At 41.2% G+C, this 17077-nt stretch overlaps 1 protein-coding gene across 3 annotated transcripts in view; it reads right to left on the bottom strand.

The window, feature by feature from the left end:
• The window catches only part of ano1a (anoctamin 1, calcium activated chloride channel a), an 80792-nt gene that overhangs the window by 22911 nt on the left and 40804 nt on the right, over positions 1-17077 (bottom strand). For 2 of the 3 annotated variants that reach the window (XR_015850239.1, XM_088333537.1), the window contains exons 11-16: positions 16118-16252; positions 13951-14111; positions 12713-12798; positions 10671-10682; positions 7704-7775; positions 99-173 (exon numbers count right to left, since the gene is read on the bottom strand). Coding sequence is in view for 2 of the 3 variants with exons in the window: in XM_088333537.1 (XP_088189663.1) it covers positions 99-173; positions 7704-7775; positions 10671-10682; positions 12713-12798; positions 13951-14111; positions 16118-16252 (541 nt within the window). In the remaining variant the exon portion in view is untranslated. The remainder of the gene's footprint in view (positions 1-98; positions 174-7703; positions 7776-10670; positions 10683-12712; positions 12799-13950; positions 14112-16117; positions 16253-17077) is intronic. The other variant, XM_088333538.1, reaches the window with a different exon arrangement.

The raw sequence follows: 17077 nt of genomic DNA, 5'->3' as shown, positions 1-17077 counted from the left end.
GATATTGAATTTCGCTAAAATTTTACTCACCGATTTAAGCATTAAGAGCACAGTATATGTTAAAAGATGTCATTTAAAAGAGATGTTGTGTGACTCACCATAAGGGTCATTATGGCTACAGTATTCATGTAAGCCGGCATCCTGTCCATACAAGTCAGCTTCATTTTTTCCCCCTAATGGAAAAAAAAATATCGGATAGACATAGAATGAATACACAGAAACGTCATTACAAATCGATGATTAAAAGTAATAGATAGATAGATGGATAGATACTTTATTCATCCCCGCAGGGAAATTCACATTTCCAGCAGCATCCCTGAGCTGAGAACAATACAATAATAAAGCAAAAGGAATACAATATACCCAATGTAGCGTGTTCTATAGAGTATTTAAATAGTGCTACATAAAATACACACTGCAATAAAAGTACAGTAATATGCAATGTAGGGGGTGTGGTTTAATGTGGGCCTTTACTCCGCCGGGTGGAGTTAAAGAGCCTCATGGCATGAGGAAGAATGTTGAATCTATACACTACACTTGGCTTTGATGGCTATATCTATAACATGCGCATACCCAGGACCGGCCCAAGCCTTCATGGGGCCTAAGCAAAATTAGATCTGGGGCCCCAAATTACCGTATTTTCCGCACTATAAGGCGCACCTAAAAGCCTTTATTTTTTTCAAAAGCTGACCATGCGCCTTATAATACAGTGCGCCTTATTTATGGATCAATTTTAAAATTGCAAAGTTTTCCAACTAACTTGCAGCCGCCGACTCGATTTTCCCCCGAACGCCAAGTAGTACGCGGTCTATGCTGGGATTTATTTACCGGCGTTTCATTGGCTAACCAATGTGTCAATCATCATTTGAATCGATCACTATTGGCTAAAGTTATTCGGAGGTCAAGAGGCGGATCCTTTTTATCATTTACAGGCTGGCATTGGCTTAAACGGCAACACAAAGCCTGCAATTGGCCAAAAGAGATGAATGTTTATGGCACGTGGCTGACGGCATAGAGAAAGCATTTTTTTCTATTCTGTATTTGTAAATATTGTATTCTCCTGGATTTACTACCCTCACGGATATAAGAGGACATTGGCTGCACATTATTATGAACACAACGACTTCGGTGAGCTACTCCGGGTTTTATATTGTCCCTGTATCTTGTTTCAGACTGAACTCGATGTTTCTGTGATAAGCGGTGCAGATAATGGATGGAATGGAGTGTCTATTCTTAAATTAAACTCAATTCCAAGTGTTTATTGTCATATGCACAGTAAAATTGCGAGCGAAAAAGAAAATAGATACTAAGGAATGGTTAGCATTTCTTGAATCCCAAGACTTTAACCTTCCGAATGATATTTGAAATGACGCATTTGAGTGACATCGTATGGACACCGCATCCGCACATGTCTACGACACGTATTTGCTTCTTTGCAAGCTTTGGGAATGTTAAGGGGGTAATCAGTTGGACTGAATCATCTGACTGTTTTGTCCACGTTCCCATTGTAGCGCCTTATAATCCGGTGCGTCTTATCTATGTCAAAACTTGGACCAAAAACTATTTTTTCGGGGTGCGCCCTATAACCCGGTGCGCCTTATAGTGCGGAAAATACGGTACTTGATAAATTGCATATAGTATACTATAACTCATTTTATGTTCTACTCCAGGAGTAGGCTACTATTTGGAGACAAGGGCCGCATGGGACATGTTATACTTCTTAATTTCATCAAATTGGTTTTGAAACCACCACAATTATAGCAAAATAGTATATTAGGTCCCGGTTTTAAGCACTCCATTTGTTATTAAGTTTTGAAACATTACTGTAGTTTTTTTAGTATTCCTGAAGTCAGATTTTTATTGAAGTTCTATAGTTTTTTGTAGTCTTACTGCAGTTTTATTTTTGTAGTATTTTATGTAGTATTTCTGAGGAAATTTTAAGTAGTATTTCCATTGGAGTATGTCTGTAGTACTTTTGTTGTATTTTGAAAGTAGATTATTTTTGTATATCTGTAGTATTTTCATCGTATTTTTGTATTATTGCAGTAGTTTATTTATAGTGTTTTTGTAGTATTACTGTAGTATTTGTCATGATTACCGATGTGAGGCACCTGTGCCCGCTCTTTTGGCGCCAACTGCCTCGGACTCCGATTGGCTCTCTGTCCCTATTTTAACCCACTCCTATCTGTCCCCTTTTGTCAGTCCATCTGCGAACCTCAGTGTACTCCAGGCAAGCCTGTTTCCCGGCTTCGACCTGTTTTTGATCCTGACCACATCTACTCTCCCGTCCCGTCAGTGTATTCTAGGCAAGCTTTTTCAAACCTGACTCCCACCTGTTTTTGCTCCCGTCTGTTTCCCGGCTTCGACCCGTTTTCTGAACCTGACCACGTCTACTCTCCTGGCTTTCTACTCGTTTCCGACCCCGACCATATTTTTGCTCTCCTGTCCCAGCTACTGACCCGTTTTTTTCCGTTCCCGACACCGCCATCGCTCGCCACAGAAGTCCCACTTCCGCGTTCAGAGCGACCTGCTTCCCGCGCCCAGCGATCACTGGATCGTGGGGGCAACCCTTTCCTTTATTCCAATAAAACTGAGAGAAACGTAACGCAAGTGGGTCCTGTCTCCGTTCTGGTCTTGACAGTATTATTTTTGGGGGGTATTTTTGTACTATCTCTGTTGTATTCTGTATTATTTCCATATAAAATGGTTGTTGTTTATCTGTAGTATTTCTTTAGTATTTTTGTAGTACAGTGTTACTGTACTTTTATTTTTGTAGTATTTTTTGTGATATTTCCATTGGAGAATTTTTGTAGTATCGCTATAGGTGTCATTTGCACTATTTTTGTCGTAATCTCTTGTAGTAGTGTTTTTGTGGTCATATTTCTCTAGTAGATTTTTATATTATAGTATTGGTATTTTTGTAGTATTTCAGCAGAAGTAAAATTAATGTATTTCTAAAGCAGTATTTTAGTAGTATTTTTGTAGATTTTTTTGTAGTATTTTTGTCATTTCTTTAGTGTTTTTGTAATATTAATATAGTTGTCTTTTTGTAGGATTTTTGGAGTACCTAATTCGGTAGTAGCATTTTGTAAAATTGTATTACTGTCGTACTATGTTTGTCGTAATTATATACATTTTTTAATGAATAAAAGCAAAAATAATATATGAGGTCCCTGTTTTGAAGCACTATATTTGATATTTAGTTTTTTTAGTTATTGTGTATGGGCAGTACGGCGGCGCAGTGGTTAGCGCGTGTGCGGCACAGTTCTAAGGTCTTGGGAACCTCCTGTGTGGGTTCAAATCCTACCGGACTTACTGTGCGGAGTTTGTATGTTCTCCCCGTCCTTGTGTGGATTTCCTCCGGGCACTACGGTTTCCTCCCACAGTCCAAAGACATGCATTTCAGGTGGATTGGTCCAAATTATCTCTAGGTGTGAATGAGCGAGCGAGTTGTCTGTCCCTATGTGCCCTGCGATTGGCCGGCAACCAGTTCAGGGTGTCCCCTGCCCACTGCCCGATGATTGCTGAGATGGGCTCCAGCACCCCCGCGACCCTACTGAGGATAAGCGGTGCAGCTAATGAGATGAGATGAGAGTTATTGTGTATTATTTATATTTTATTTCTGTAGAAGTATTTTTGAGTGGACACACAAAGTGATGATAGGGACCCCTAGTGGCCCTAAGCAGCTGCTTAGCTTGCTTATGCTCTGCTCGTACCTCAAAAAAACAAAAAAACAAAACAGAAATCTAATTACTGTGTGTCTCCAGTGGAGCATAGCTAATTCAGCCGCCAGCAACCAAGTCATAGTCAAATCAGTTGGGAAATGGGTCAAGAGATGAGGACAGTCTTTTAATCTATAAACAGAAACAATGGTTGATAACTGTTTATACACAAAACTAATAAGAGTTTATTTTCCAATTGTATGCATATTTCTTTAAATTTAAAAGGACAGGGGCCTGTTGTAGTGTCATCGTTATGAAACAAGGCTAAACCATCAAAGAAGGACCATGACCACTGTAGCTTTCTATACCTTCTCCAAATGGTGAAAACTGTAAAGTACATTCGAATTTATTGAGTCCTGGTGCCAATAAGTTGACAATAATAAATGTCTGGTTGTCATGAACCGGATCAGGACCCAAATGCGTGACGTTTCTCACACAAGCCTTTATTTTACGGGAAATGGGGAGTCATGCACGTTAGGCAGCGGTCTGGCGTGGAACGACAGGAAGCCAGAGACCGACGAGATCAATACCAATTGCCCGAGCGGGTATCGGACAGATGGGGTCGATACCGGACAGGGCGGGCCGGACAGGATTGATATTGAAACAGGATATCGAAAATAAACAGGACAGAACTAGACGGGAACGAAAACTGATGAGAATAAATAACAGGACAAAACTAGAGGGGAAAGAAACTGCAAACCTATATGAAACAGGACAAAATAAACAGGAACAATACCAACAGGAAACAGGACCGAATCGGAACCCCAGTCTTCCGGGGCAGAGGTTCATTGACGGACTGACAAAGGGTGAGTGAGAGCACTGAGCTTAAATAGAAGGAAAGCCAATCTGGAACGCAATAGAAGTACTTTTAATTCCGTACTATAAGCCTCACTTTTTGTCACAAGCTTTTAACTCTTCGGCTTATACAGTGATGCATTTAATTTCTGAGTTTCTTCTAACGGCCGCTAGGGGGCGCCTGAGCAGTAAAGGTAAGAGTGAGAAGTGGAATATATGTGCTGAGGAAGAGGCAAGGTTAATGTAACTTTGTGCATGAATAAAACTAGCATGAACGGAAGGGCTAGCTAGCATATTGGGGAACTTTTTACGAGTCTATTTATTTGTAAACAGAAACAATTTGGCGAAACGAACGGATGACAAGAAGCAATATCCAACGAAGAAGACATGTTTATGTCACGGTTGCCAATTAGCCCCACCCGGGTGGCGCCAGCTGCGGCTCGTTGACAGATTGGCTTTCCGTCTATTTAAGCTCAGTGCTCTCACTCTTTCTTTGACTGTCCGTCAGCGAACCTCTGCCCCGCAAGACGTGGGTTTTGACTCGGTCCTGTTTCCTGTTGGTATTTCCCGTCCGGTATTGTTCCCGTTTATTTTGCCCTGGTTAATATCGGTTTCCAGTTTCATTCCCGTCTAGTTTTTCCTGTTTTATTTCGATATCCTGTTTTATTATCAATCCTGTCTGTCCCGTCCTGTCTCCCGCCTGTCCCGTTTTTGCACCCTATTTTCCACCTGCCCGTTCCTGATCTCCCTACTTGTCTTCGGCTACGTCCCATTTTTGACAACAAACACGTCTGCTCTCCCGTCAAGTCTTACGACCCCCTTTTGATCCCGACCACGTCTGCTCTCCTGTCCTAGCTTACGACCGGTTTCTGACCCCGACCACGTTTTTGCTCTCCTGTCTCGGCTATCGACCTGTTTTTCCGTCCCTGACACCCCCATCGCCCGCTACGGAAGATCCACTTCTATATTTAGACCACAATCGAATTGCGAGAGCGACTTGCTTCCCGCGTCCAGCCAGCACCGGTTCGCGGGCGCAACCCTTTCTCTTTCTTTCAATAAAACTTGTGGTAAACGTTACGCAATTGGGTCCTGATTTGGTTCTGGTCGTGACACTGCCCCCCACTTATGACAACAAGCCCATCCACTGACTAACAATAACCGAACCGGTGGCATTGTTGCAGTATGTCATCATTACTCACTAAGCAGATATCGGACAGAGGGGGTCGATACCGGACAGGACGGGACAGACAGGACTGATATCAAAACTGGATATCAAAATTAAACAGGACAAACTAGACGGGAACGAAACTGGAGATCGATATTAAACAGGACAAAATAGACGGGAACGATACCGGACAGGAAACAAAAGCAGGAAACTCTAAAACCCACGTCTTGTGGGTGCGGAGGTTCGTTGACGGGCTGACAAAGGGTGGGTGAGAGCACTGAGCTTAAATAGAAGGGAAGCCAATCTGTCAACAAGACCGCAGCTGGCGCCACACGGGCGGGGCCAATTGGGCGCCATGGCAACCGTGACAAAAGTAAGTCTTTGACAAAGACAAAAATATTCAGAACCTGAAACTTCAAAAGTGGGAAGTAAAAAGTGGGATTAGAGACACTGATGACCAACCGGCTGGGGTCTCGATACGTTTTTAATATTGGACACCTTTAAATGAGATTTCATAGGATGCCAGTTATTTTAACTACTATTGCGCACTGCTGTTTGTTGTTTAGACCATTACATGATCGGCCAATCATGTTGCTGTTCTTTGATACCCACAGCCCTCAGAGTCAAAATGCTTGCCTGGTAGAAACAGAGGTTCGCTGACGGACTGACAACAGGTGAGTGAAAGCACTGGGCTTGAAAAGGACAGGGAACCAATCAGGTAGCCTGCAGCGGCTGGGGCCAAATGAACGGGCCCAGGTGATCCAAATCAGTCATCATGAAAAAATATAGCAGATTTGAAACAATTTTGCAAGGAAGAGTGGGCCAAAATTCCACCACAGCGTTGTGGAAGACTCATTACCAATCATCGTAAATGTTTGATTTCTGTTTAACAAATGGAATCAACATTTCAAAACTTCATTTTGTATTTCCTTAGGTTGCCTCAGTGTGGTATTAAAATTGGTGTGATGGTCTGAAACCTTTGTGCGTGATAAATATGCAAAAAACACAGAAATCATGAAGAAATATATTTTACGGCACTATACACGCTGGACTAGACCCCTGCCATAATTTAATATACCGTATATTCCGGACTATAAGCCGCTACTTTTTTCCCAAACTTTCAACCCTGCGGCTTATTCAGTGACGCGGCCAATTTATGTCATTTTTCTAACGGCCGCCAGCGGCGCTCAAGTACAAAAGGTCTATATGACAGAGTTTTTTTCCGACACTGAGGAAGACGACTTTAATGGCTTCTGTTCTAAGGACGAAGATGAGGACGGTTTACCGTGATTTTTACAAGTACGGTATGTTTTTTTTACCAGACCTGTTTACTGTATTGCGAGCGTGTTGCTAGCGTGTTGCTACCATTAACTGCCCTGTCACAGGCACCGTTTGGGATGAAAGTTATATTATTATTATTAAAGCTTTGAAAACTCTATCGGTGTACCGTCTTTCTTTGTAAATATGTGTAACCCATGTATAATATGTATTTGAAACTGTATATTTTTGTAATGTATTTATTTTAGAGACTTATTCTGATATGTTTTGTACGGGCGATTCAAAAAGAAGGGACGAAGACCACGGGGGCTGACGGGAAGTGGAGTAAAGGTGAGTGTTTGTGGACGCGGCGGACAATAGTGGATCTATAGTTTTCCCACCCTTACCTTTGGAAATATACACTTTTTTCCTTGGATGACTTTCAACGGGACCCGGACTCTGCAGGTCTGCATCAAACCTCAAGTACCGGTATCATTTTCCGTTCATTTTGCCGGCTGTGATTTTTGGATTGTTTACTTTAATGAAGGACATTTAGTTTCAATCGCGGGACTTAAAGTCGGGTTTGGGTTAATTTTGTGTTTGTGTTACATTTTTAAATGTGGGCGCATGCGGCTTATATACAGGTGCGGCTTGTGTAAGTACAAAAATCGGTTTTCCTCTTAAAATGTGGTGGGTGCGGCTTATAATCAGGTGCGCTCTATAGTCCGGAATTTACGGTAAACACTTATTCAGGTTTATCTTACCGGAATGCCTGAACTCTCTTGCTTCATTGCCTTTTGCCGGACTCGGAGTTCATACTCTGCTCGATTGTGATCCTGAAAAAAAGACATCACTTGATCATGTTCGTCAGCATTTGGGTTGGGGGATAATGGCGGACAAAATTCCAATTTCATTCCTTATAGCGAAACCCCACCCGCGATCCTTTCGAGGATAAGCGGTGCAGAAAATGGATGAATGAAAGGATGGATGTTCAACCCCAACTAATGATTTATTTCATTATAGACGAATCAATCGATTATTTTTTGATTAATCGTTGATTCAGATTTCTTAAAGACATTTCCAATTTCCCTCCTATTTATTTAAATATTGAAGTTTTTGATAGATAGACGATAGTGCACAAAACAAAATACTCTATGATATATATATATATATATATATATATATATATATATATATATATATATATATATATATATATATACATATATATATACAGTATATATATATTTAACGGGTGTAATAATAACTTTTGTTTTGTTGAAATTCCTGCAGAAATATGTTGTATAGTTTTTGTGTAAGAGCCCTGCAATGATGAGTCCAACAGTGCCACCTGCTGGTATGGGGTAAGGTTTGGTTTGGCTTTTGACCTTGTGAAGGCGGATGCCGTTGGCAGTCTACAGCGCGCTGCCAACGGTAAGCCACAATCTTTTGGTGCTCCGCAAAAAGTTAATTTTAAACATTAAAACCACAGCTGACAAATCTCTCAACATGCACAGTAATGTGATTGGTGTTGTCAAGCTGTTTGGATTTATTTTCGTTTCTGTTTCTGTCGCCATTTATATTAGTTTATACTCGTTATTGTTATTATTTCTATTTTTTCATATATATAAAAAGGATGATGTTGGTTAAAATTCGGTTTAAAAGAAAAATATGTTGAATTCATTGTAAACGTTAAAAAAACACTATACGATCTCTTGTTAAAAGTATCTTGTTTATTTATATATATATATATATATATATATATATATATATATATATATATATATATATATATATATATATATACATACATATATACATATATAAGGTAGAGTTAAATAAACTCAGTCAACCACAAAAACGTTTTTTTACTAGAAAATCACAATGACTCAGCACTGGTGAGCTATTTTAATAACAGGTCTACGGGCACCACATTGGACACCCCTGCCCGAGAGAATAGTGACGAGTTAAAAAACTCATTGTGTTTATTTTTTCCTAGCTTCTTTTTGTTCTCTATTTGCCTTTTATCCCTCGTTTCTTTTTCTTTTCTTTTTTCTGTTTTTTTTTCTGAATTTTTCCTTCTTTTTTCTCTTCCTTTCGTTTCTTTTTTTCTCAGCTTTTCACTACTTTTTCATCTTGGTATTTTTTTCTTTTTGTTCTATTCCCCCTTCCTTTAAGTCATTTTGTGCATAATTTGACATAATATTTGGTCATATAGGGATGAAAGAAGCAAAAACAACCGGAAGAGCTGTCTAGGACCCAAAAGAGCCGGTTCCTTTAAGTGAGCCAGCCGAAGAAGCCGGTTCTCGAAAAACTCTACTAACTTTACTCAACTTCGTTCTACTTCGACCTTGACTTCCAAATACCGCATTTAGAACACAACGTCAGGTGTATTTTTACCTTCATGCACTGTAACCTTGACTTAATTCGCTTCTTAATTAGCAATTTGGAGCCCTGATTTTTGTGAGCTGGCTAGATTTTCTTGTGCGCGGAAAAGCTCTGGGTAGTGCGCAATTACGCACACACGCAGCTTAGAGGGAACATTGGCCGCCACCCTAAAAATGCCTCACTTCTCGACCGGAAGTCTGAAGTACAAGAAAACGCTACAGATGCTCAATCTACTTTTAGCCTAGAAGCGGTTAACATACAACTGTTCTAACATTATTCTTAAAAGGACAAATAAATTGCATACACATTTGAAATGCATTCAGAGAGAAAAAGTCCTATTTAGCTAAATGCGATGCTTATATAATGCTCGTATGAAGCCATGCACCGATTTAGCAGCCTGCATGCAGAGAAAGCGGGTATATTATATGAGCAGTGACATATTTGCAAACAATGTCCACAAAAGAAGAGTTACAGGGATGTTTACCATGCATTCGCAGAAAGGAAGCAGGCAACGTCAGTAAAACGTGTGCTAAAGACTTATTCATGTACAGTGGAACCTCGGTTCTCGACCATAATCCGTTCCAGAACCCTGTTCGAAAACCGATTTGTTCGATCACCGAAATCGTTTTCCCCATTGAAATTAATGTAAATCGTTTTAATCCGTTCCAACACCCTGAATGTTTACCTCGAATGTTTAATGTAAACTTAAAGCTAACCCTGGCTAATCGTAAGTTCGCGTTATCGTAATCTTCCGTACGAAAGATTACGCTAACATGAACGTGTAAAAATTAAAAAATCAGGTCGTTTACAAGTCATTTAGCACCCGGGTCTCCACAACAAGTGGTGAGCGGTTCATCGGTAAGGGGGCTCCGTTCCAATACCCTCAATGTTGGGCTCCGTTCAAACACCCTGAATGTTTAACGTAAACTTAAAGCTAACCCAGGCTAATCGTACGTTCGCGTTATCGTAATCTTATGAATAGGATTTCTTACCTTTGTGGTGGTCAGCAGAAGGCGCTCGCACACCTCCTTCATATTTGGTTATTATTTCTTTCTTAAATGCAATAGTTGTACGCACTACTTTTCTTTTTTCACCTGTAGCAACTTTGCTGCTTGCACTGACTTTCTTCGGAGGCATAATAAGGGGCTAAAACACCCGTACGCCGCTTAGCATCGCACCCTAGCGTACGCACTCACGCATTACCGGCGTTTGAACTCCGGTTTTTTGACCGAACAGCGAAGCAAGAATTTCTCTAAATTTTTGGTCGGACACCGATTTGTTCAAACTGAGAGGCGTTCGAAAACCCAGGTTCCACTGTATTAAAAAAAGGTAAAAAGTCAAACCTTATGTTGTGCCTGCAACGTACAATGCAAACGAGAGAGGAACAAGTCAGCCATTGTTTAAGTGCTATCAAATAAGCCATTCATTATAGACCAGGTATGTCAAACATACAGTCTGTTGGATGATTTTATTGGAAAAAAAAAAAAATCATATACAGATGCTCCCCTACTTACGACCATTCGACTTACGAAAAACGGTAGATACGAAAATTTTTTTCGAGATGTCGAAAAAAATCCGGACATTGCTGTAAGTTAGATCTTGTATTGTGTGCACCTTTTTCTAAGTTGAGGACATAACTGTAGTGCTTCTCTCCGCCACAACTGGCGTGTGGCGCTGTGAGAGGTCACCCAGCATCCACCCTGAAGAAGAAATTTGCTTCCTCTTCCGAGTTCGTGTGTAAACATTCTATACTGTATCTCCAGCACGCTAAGAACTCAGAAATTTTTATTGTTTAATATCTGGTGCATCCATTCAATATGGTTGGTGTAAAGTGTAAAGGAGAGGCTAACCGTTTCTTTTGAATTGAAAGTGGAATAAGAAAGCTTCATGCGGTTGAGAAAATGGTTGGATAACTTTTTTTCAGCCACTTTTTATCACGGAGGCGGAAGTTGCCTAACTATTGAAGCTTATCTTCCAAAAGTAAGTTAAACTTCACATTATTTATCTTTATAGAGCATATTATTTTATGAAGTGTTGAGTTTTTAGTACAAAAAAATACAGGTTACTTATACAAAGCTTAAACATACTGATATAAACCTTGAACAAACAGAATATAGCACTGAAGCAACTTATGAACAAATTCAATTCACGAACGATTCAATTCACGATATCGTCCGTAAGTAGGGCAGCGTCTGTACCCCAATAAATTAAGTAAGTCTCATTTCCATAAAAGGTGATTTAAAAAAACACAACAAAACTACTTATATTTTTATCATCATTCAATATGGTTGGTGTAAAGTGTAAAGTAGAGGCGAGCCGTTTCATTTGAATTGGGAGTGGAATAAGAAAGCTTGATGCGGTTGAGTAAAATGGTTGGATAACTTTTATTCGGCCACTTTTTACCGTGGCGAAGGAAGTGGCCTAACTATTGAAGCTTATCTTCCAAAAGTAAGTTAAACTTCACATTATTTATCTTTATAGAGCATATTATTTTATGAAGTGTTTAGTTTTTAGTACAAAAGGTTTCTTATACAAAGCTTAAACATACTTATATAAACCTTAAACGAACAGAATATAACACTGAATCAACTTATGAACAAATTCAATTCACGAACGATCGTTCGTAAGTTGGGCAGCGTCTGTACGCCAATAAATGAAGTCTCATTGCCATAAAAAGTGATTTGAAAAAAAACAAAACTTTTATATTTTTATCATTTAGTATTTCGTGCATCCATTCAATATGGTTGGTGTAAAGTGTAAAGGAGAGGCGAACCGTTTCATTTGAATTGAGAGTGGAATAAGAAAGCTTCATGCGGTTGAGAAAATGGTTGGATAACTTTTTTTCGGCCACTTTTTACCACGGAGGAGGAAGTCGCCTAACTCTTGAGGCCCATCTCCTAATAGTAAGTCAAACTCAACTTTATTTATCTTTATAGAGCATATTATTTTATGAAATGTTTATTTTTTGGTACAAAACGATACAGGTTACTAATACAAGCCTTAAACATACAAAATATAGCACTGAAGCAACTTACGAACAAATTCAACTTAAGAATGATCTCGTTCATAAGTAGGGCAGTGTCTGTAAAGAATTCCTTAGTGGTGAACAGCAAAAATGTGTTTTTTTTTTGGGTGTGACACCTTGACTGTAAATTGTGGCAAAAAAATGTGCCCTATAGATACATACTGGATAGTACTCACTATCGTGATTTTGGCTTTGCCTGTACTGCATATTACAAACATAGAGGAACTTTCCATGAAATCAATTTTGTCTCCAAGCTTTACATAATAACCCTATATCGCTCGCGAGCCATAGGTTTCCGACCAACCAAGAACAGTAAAACTCTCTGCAACATCGTTAATTATATTTGGTTCTTGAACTCACCTCGTCGTCCTCCTCGGCGCCTGTCAGGTTCCAGACATAGTTGAGCCGCATCTGCCGTCTTTTCCAGTGTTCCATGAAGAGAACCGCTACAAACACAAAAAAAATCGGCGGTTACAAATCGGTTTCAAATTGTGTCAACGTTGATCCATCCAAATAGCGATATTATCAATACTAAGGATGTACTCGGAAAAGGATTCTTGATGTAGATAGCGCAGCCTTTCTCTCTCTCTCAACCAGCGCCATTTTCTAAGCGTAAGCCTGAGTGTGTGACTGACAGGCACACTATTAGAACCTCTCCCTACCTGTCCTGCTGCTTCATCCTGCCTGCTAGAAAAGACCACAATCTATGCGCCGACTCATTTTAGAAGCTAAAAATGACAGAGGCAAATCGGAAGCACTGTCAAGTTTTATTTGTGAGTAAAAGTGGTTTGCTGTTCAGGTAAAACCACAATATGACAAAAACAGGAAAAAAAAAGAGTGACAAGCTACAACGGAAAATGTAAATACATTACTGTTCCTGAACAAAAACTTGTAAATGTCATGATTACTGATGTGACTGACCTGTGCCCGCTCATTCGGCCCCAACTGCCGTGGGTTCTGATTGGCTCCCTGTCAGTATTTGAACCCAGTCCTGTCTGTCCCCTGTTGTCAGTTCGTCTGCGAACCTCAGTGAATACTAGGCAAGCATTTTCCGACCCTGACTCCCACCTGTCCCGTTTTTGCTCCCGTCTGTGTCCGGCTACGACCTGTTTTACTCTCTCCCGTCCCGGCTAACGACCTCTTTCTGTCCCCGACTACGTCCGCTCTCCTGTTCTGGCTTACGACTTGTTTCCGACCCCGACCACGCTTTGCCTTCCCAGTCCCGGCTAGCGACCCGTTTCCGTCCCTGTCACCGCCATCCCTCGCTACGGAAGATCCACTTCCGTGTTCGGATCGCAATCCGAGTACGAAAGCGACTTGCTTCCCGCGCCTAGCGAACACCGGATCGTGGGCGCAGCCCTTCCTCTTTCCTTCAATAAAACTTGTGGTAAACTCTACGCAATTGGGTCCTGTTTCCGTTCCGGTCCTGACAGTTAATGCGTTGTCATTTTGACATTGTTTGATCTCGTCTTGTAAATTGTTCCAAAGTTTGACTCCACACGCAGACACACACATACTTTTCCTGGTGGTTCTCACCTTCGGGATTTCTTTAGTTTGTATGTGTCTGATGTGAATGAAATAGAATGTAATATATTTACCCCACAGCGCCATGAAAATGGAGAAGAAGACAGTTGCTGGGTTGTCAAACAGGTGGCTGGCGCGGGCGGTACCACACGCCGAGACCAGTTTCCAGTAGCCGCATGCGCGATCGCAAAGTGGGCACATTGTGATGTTGTTCCTCGGATCGCAAATCTCCATACTGTACAGGGACGGAGAAAAAAATGAGAGCAAACCAAAATATTCATGTGAAAATCAGAAAAAGGAAATTTCACTTCTTAAATATAAGATTAAGCTATTTTTAGTGTTAGTCAATTTGCAGTTCCCTGGTCCACAGCACCGGGGCCAGAATTCAGAACGCTCTCCAACCTCCGGATTTCTTCTTGGCTCTTGGGATCACTAGGAGACCAGCATTTTCAGAGCGAAGGCTCCGGACCGGAACATAGGGGGAAATTAAATCTGAAAGGTATGAGGAAGCAAGTCCATGCGTGATTTTGTATACTACCAACAGAACCTTAAAATCACATCTTATGTTAACAGGGAGCCAATGCAGGTTAGCTAAAATCGGGGTCATGTGGTCAAACTTTCTTGTCTTCGTTAAAAGCCTGAAGGCTCTTGATTTTGGACTTCGGGAGACCGGAGAGTAGTGCATTACAGACATCGAGACGGGAAGTAACAAACGCATGAATTATAATCCCCGCGTCAGACTGAGACAGCATAGGACGAATTTTAGCAATGTTGCGAAGATGGAAAAAAGCTGTTCTGGTAATATTCTTAACGTGTGTTTGAAAGGACAGATCGGGGTCAAATATGACACCTTAATTTATGACTGAGTCACTCCGGGTGATATTACATTTGTCAATGTTCAGAGCTGTTTTTGAGAACAAGTCACGGCATTTAGATGGACCAATAACTAACATTTCGGTCTTTTCAGAGTTAAGGCGCAAGAAGTTGAGTGACCTCCACTCTTTTATCTCAGTGAGGCAGACCTCCGAATTTCCACAGTTTAGTGTGGCAGATTCCTCCATCGGAAGGTATAGTTGAGTGTCATCTGTGTAGCAATGGAAACTGATATTATACTTGCGAATAATAGCACCTAATGGAAGCATGTAAATACTGAAAAGAAGGGGGCCAAGTACTGAACCCTGCGGAACACCACAGGTAACAAACACAGTGCGTCCTGAGAGGTAGGATCTGAACCATAAGAGGACGGTTCCTGAGAGACCAATCCATTTTTCCAACCTTTCTAGTAAAATATTATGGTCCACAGTGTCAAAGGCAGCACTAAGGTCCAGCAGCAGCAAGAGTGATGAAGCGCCGGAGTCCATTGCCAGTAGAAGATCATTGGTTACCTTAATCAGGGCTCTCAGTAGAGACAACCCATGAGGCAAAATCGATACAAATATCAAGAGAAACTAAAAATCCTGGAGATTTTGAGAGAGTTTTTCGACATGTCAACTACAAAGCCACTGAAATGTGTTTGAAATGTTGCTGATGGAGATGCACAATACTGTCACAACCAGGACGGAATCAGGACCCAAATGCGTAGCATTAACCACAAGTTTATTGATAGAAAGAAGAAGGGCAGTGCCCTCACTGGACGCGGGAAGCAAGCCGCTCATGCAATCGGATCGTGATCCGAATACGGAAGTGGGTCTTCCGTAGCGGGAGATGGCGGTGTCAAGGACAGAAAAACAGGTCGATAGCCCGGACAGGAGAGCAAACGTGGTCGGGATAGAAAACGGTTCGTAGCCGGAGACAAACGGGGAGACCAGGAGCGGACGGGTGGCAAAAACTGGTGCAAAAGTGGGACAGGCGGGAGTCAGGCTCAAAATGCTTGTCTTGTAACAACAGAGGTTTGCTGACGGACTGACAACCGGAGAGTGACAGGACTGGGCTTAAAAAGGACAGGGAACCAATCAGGTAGCCCGCAGCGGCTGGCGCCTAATGAGCAGGCACAGGTGATACTAATCGGTAATCATGACACAATACCACTTTTTTCAGACCAATAACAATTCAAATGCTATCATTGATACAAATACCAGACACCGACCGATATAATTTAATACAGACTATAGTAGCTTTAAAAAGCTCTTTGATAGTAAAACACTGATTGGAAATGTCCTCTATGTGACGAATGAATTCCTGCACGTGTTTTTGTCCTGAATCTGTGAATCATATTGGTCATAAATTCAATTTCCAGGATACCTTGGTATATTGTCATCAACGGTGGCACAGCCATAGAGGAAAACAATAACTCCAACGATGGAAGCAGGGATCAACATCTGGGTGTAGACGCCCAGCCAGGCAAAGTACAGTCCAACCTTGTCTCCAAAATACTTCCTGTGGAGTAAAAAACAAAGAATTGCAATCATTCTCTAAAACAGGGGTAAGAAAAAAGGTTATCATTGATTCAACATAACACAGGGATGTCAAGAACCGGAACAGGATCAGGACCCAAACGCGTGACGTTCTCACACAAGCCTTTTATTTTACGGGAAATGGGGAGTCATGCACGTTAGGCAGCAGTCTGGCGTGGAATGATAGGAAGCCAGAGGCCGGCGAGATCGATTCCAATTGCCCGTGCAGATATCGGACAGATGGGGTCCATACCGGACAGGACGGGACTGACAGGATTGATAATGAAACAGGATATCGAAATTAACAGGACAAACTAGACGGGAACGAAACTGGAGATCGATATTAAACAGGACAAAATAGACGGGAACGAAACAGGAAACCGATATTTAGCAGGACAAAATAAGCGGGAACAATATCGGACAGGAAATACCAACAGGAAAACAGGACCGAGTCAGAACCCACATCTTGCGGAGCAGAGGTTTGTTGACGGATTGACAAAGGAAAAATGAGAGAACTGATCTTAAAAAAAAACGGAAAGCCAATTTGTCAATGATCCGCAGCTGGCGCCACACGAGCAGGGCCAATTGGGCGCCATGGCAACCGTGACAAGGGATATGTATTGACATAATATTTTCATATTAATTCAAGTCATCGTCAAAAAGTCCAGTTTATTAAATACCTTATTTCATTGTTGATCCCTCACACTATTCCAATTTGATTTTGCTGCGGTCAATATTTAGTAATATTCATAATCTGTTTTTGCAGAAGTGGACCCAAATACAGTGAACGAGAACAAAGGCAAGTGTG

The sequence above is a fragment of the Urocampus carinirostris genome, chromosome 4 (assembly GCF_059441175.1).
Source record: "Urocampus carinirostris isolate Australia breed hairy pipefish chromosome 4, RoL_Ucar_1.0, whole genome shotgun sequence".
NCBI classification, from domain to species: Eukaryota; Metazoa; Chordata; class Actinopteri; order Syngnathiformes; family Syngnathidae; genus Urocampus; species Urocampus carinirostris.
This window is presented reverse-complemented; position numbering and strand designations above follow the sequence as displayed.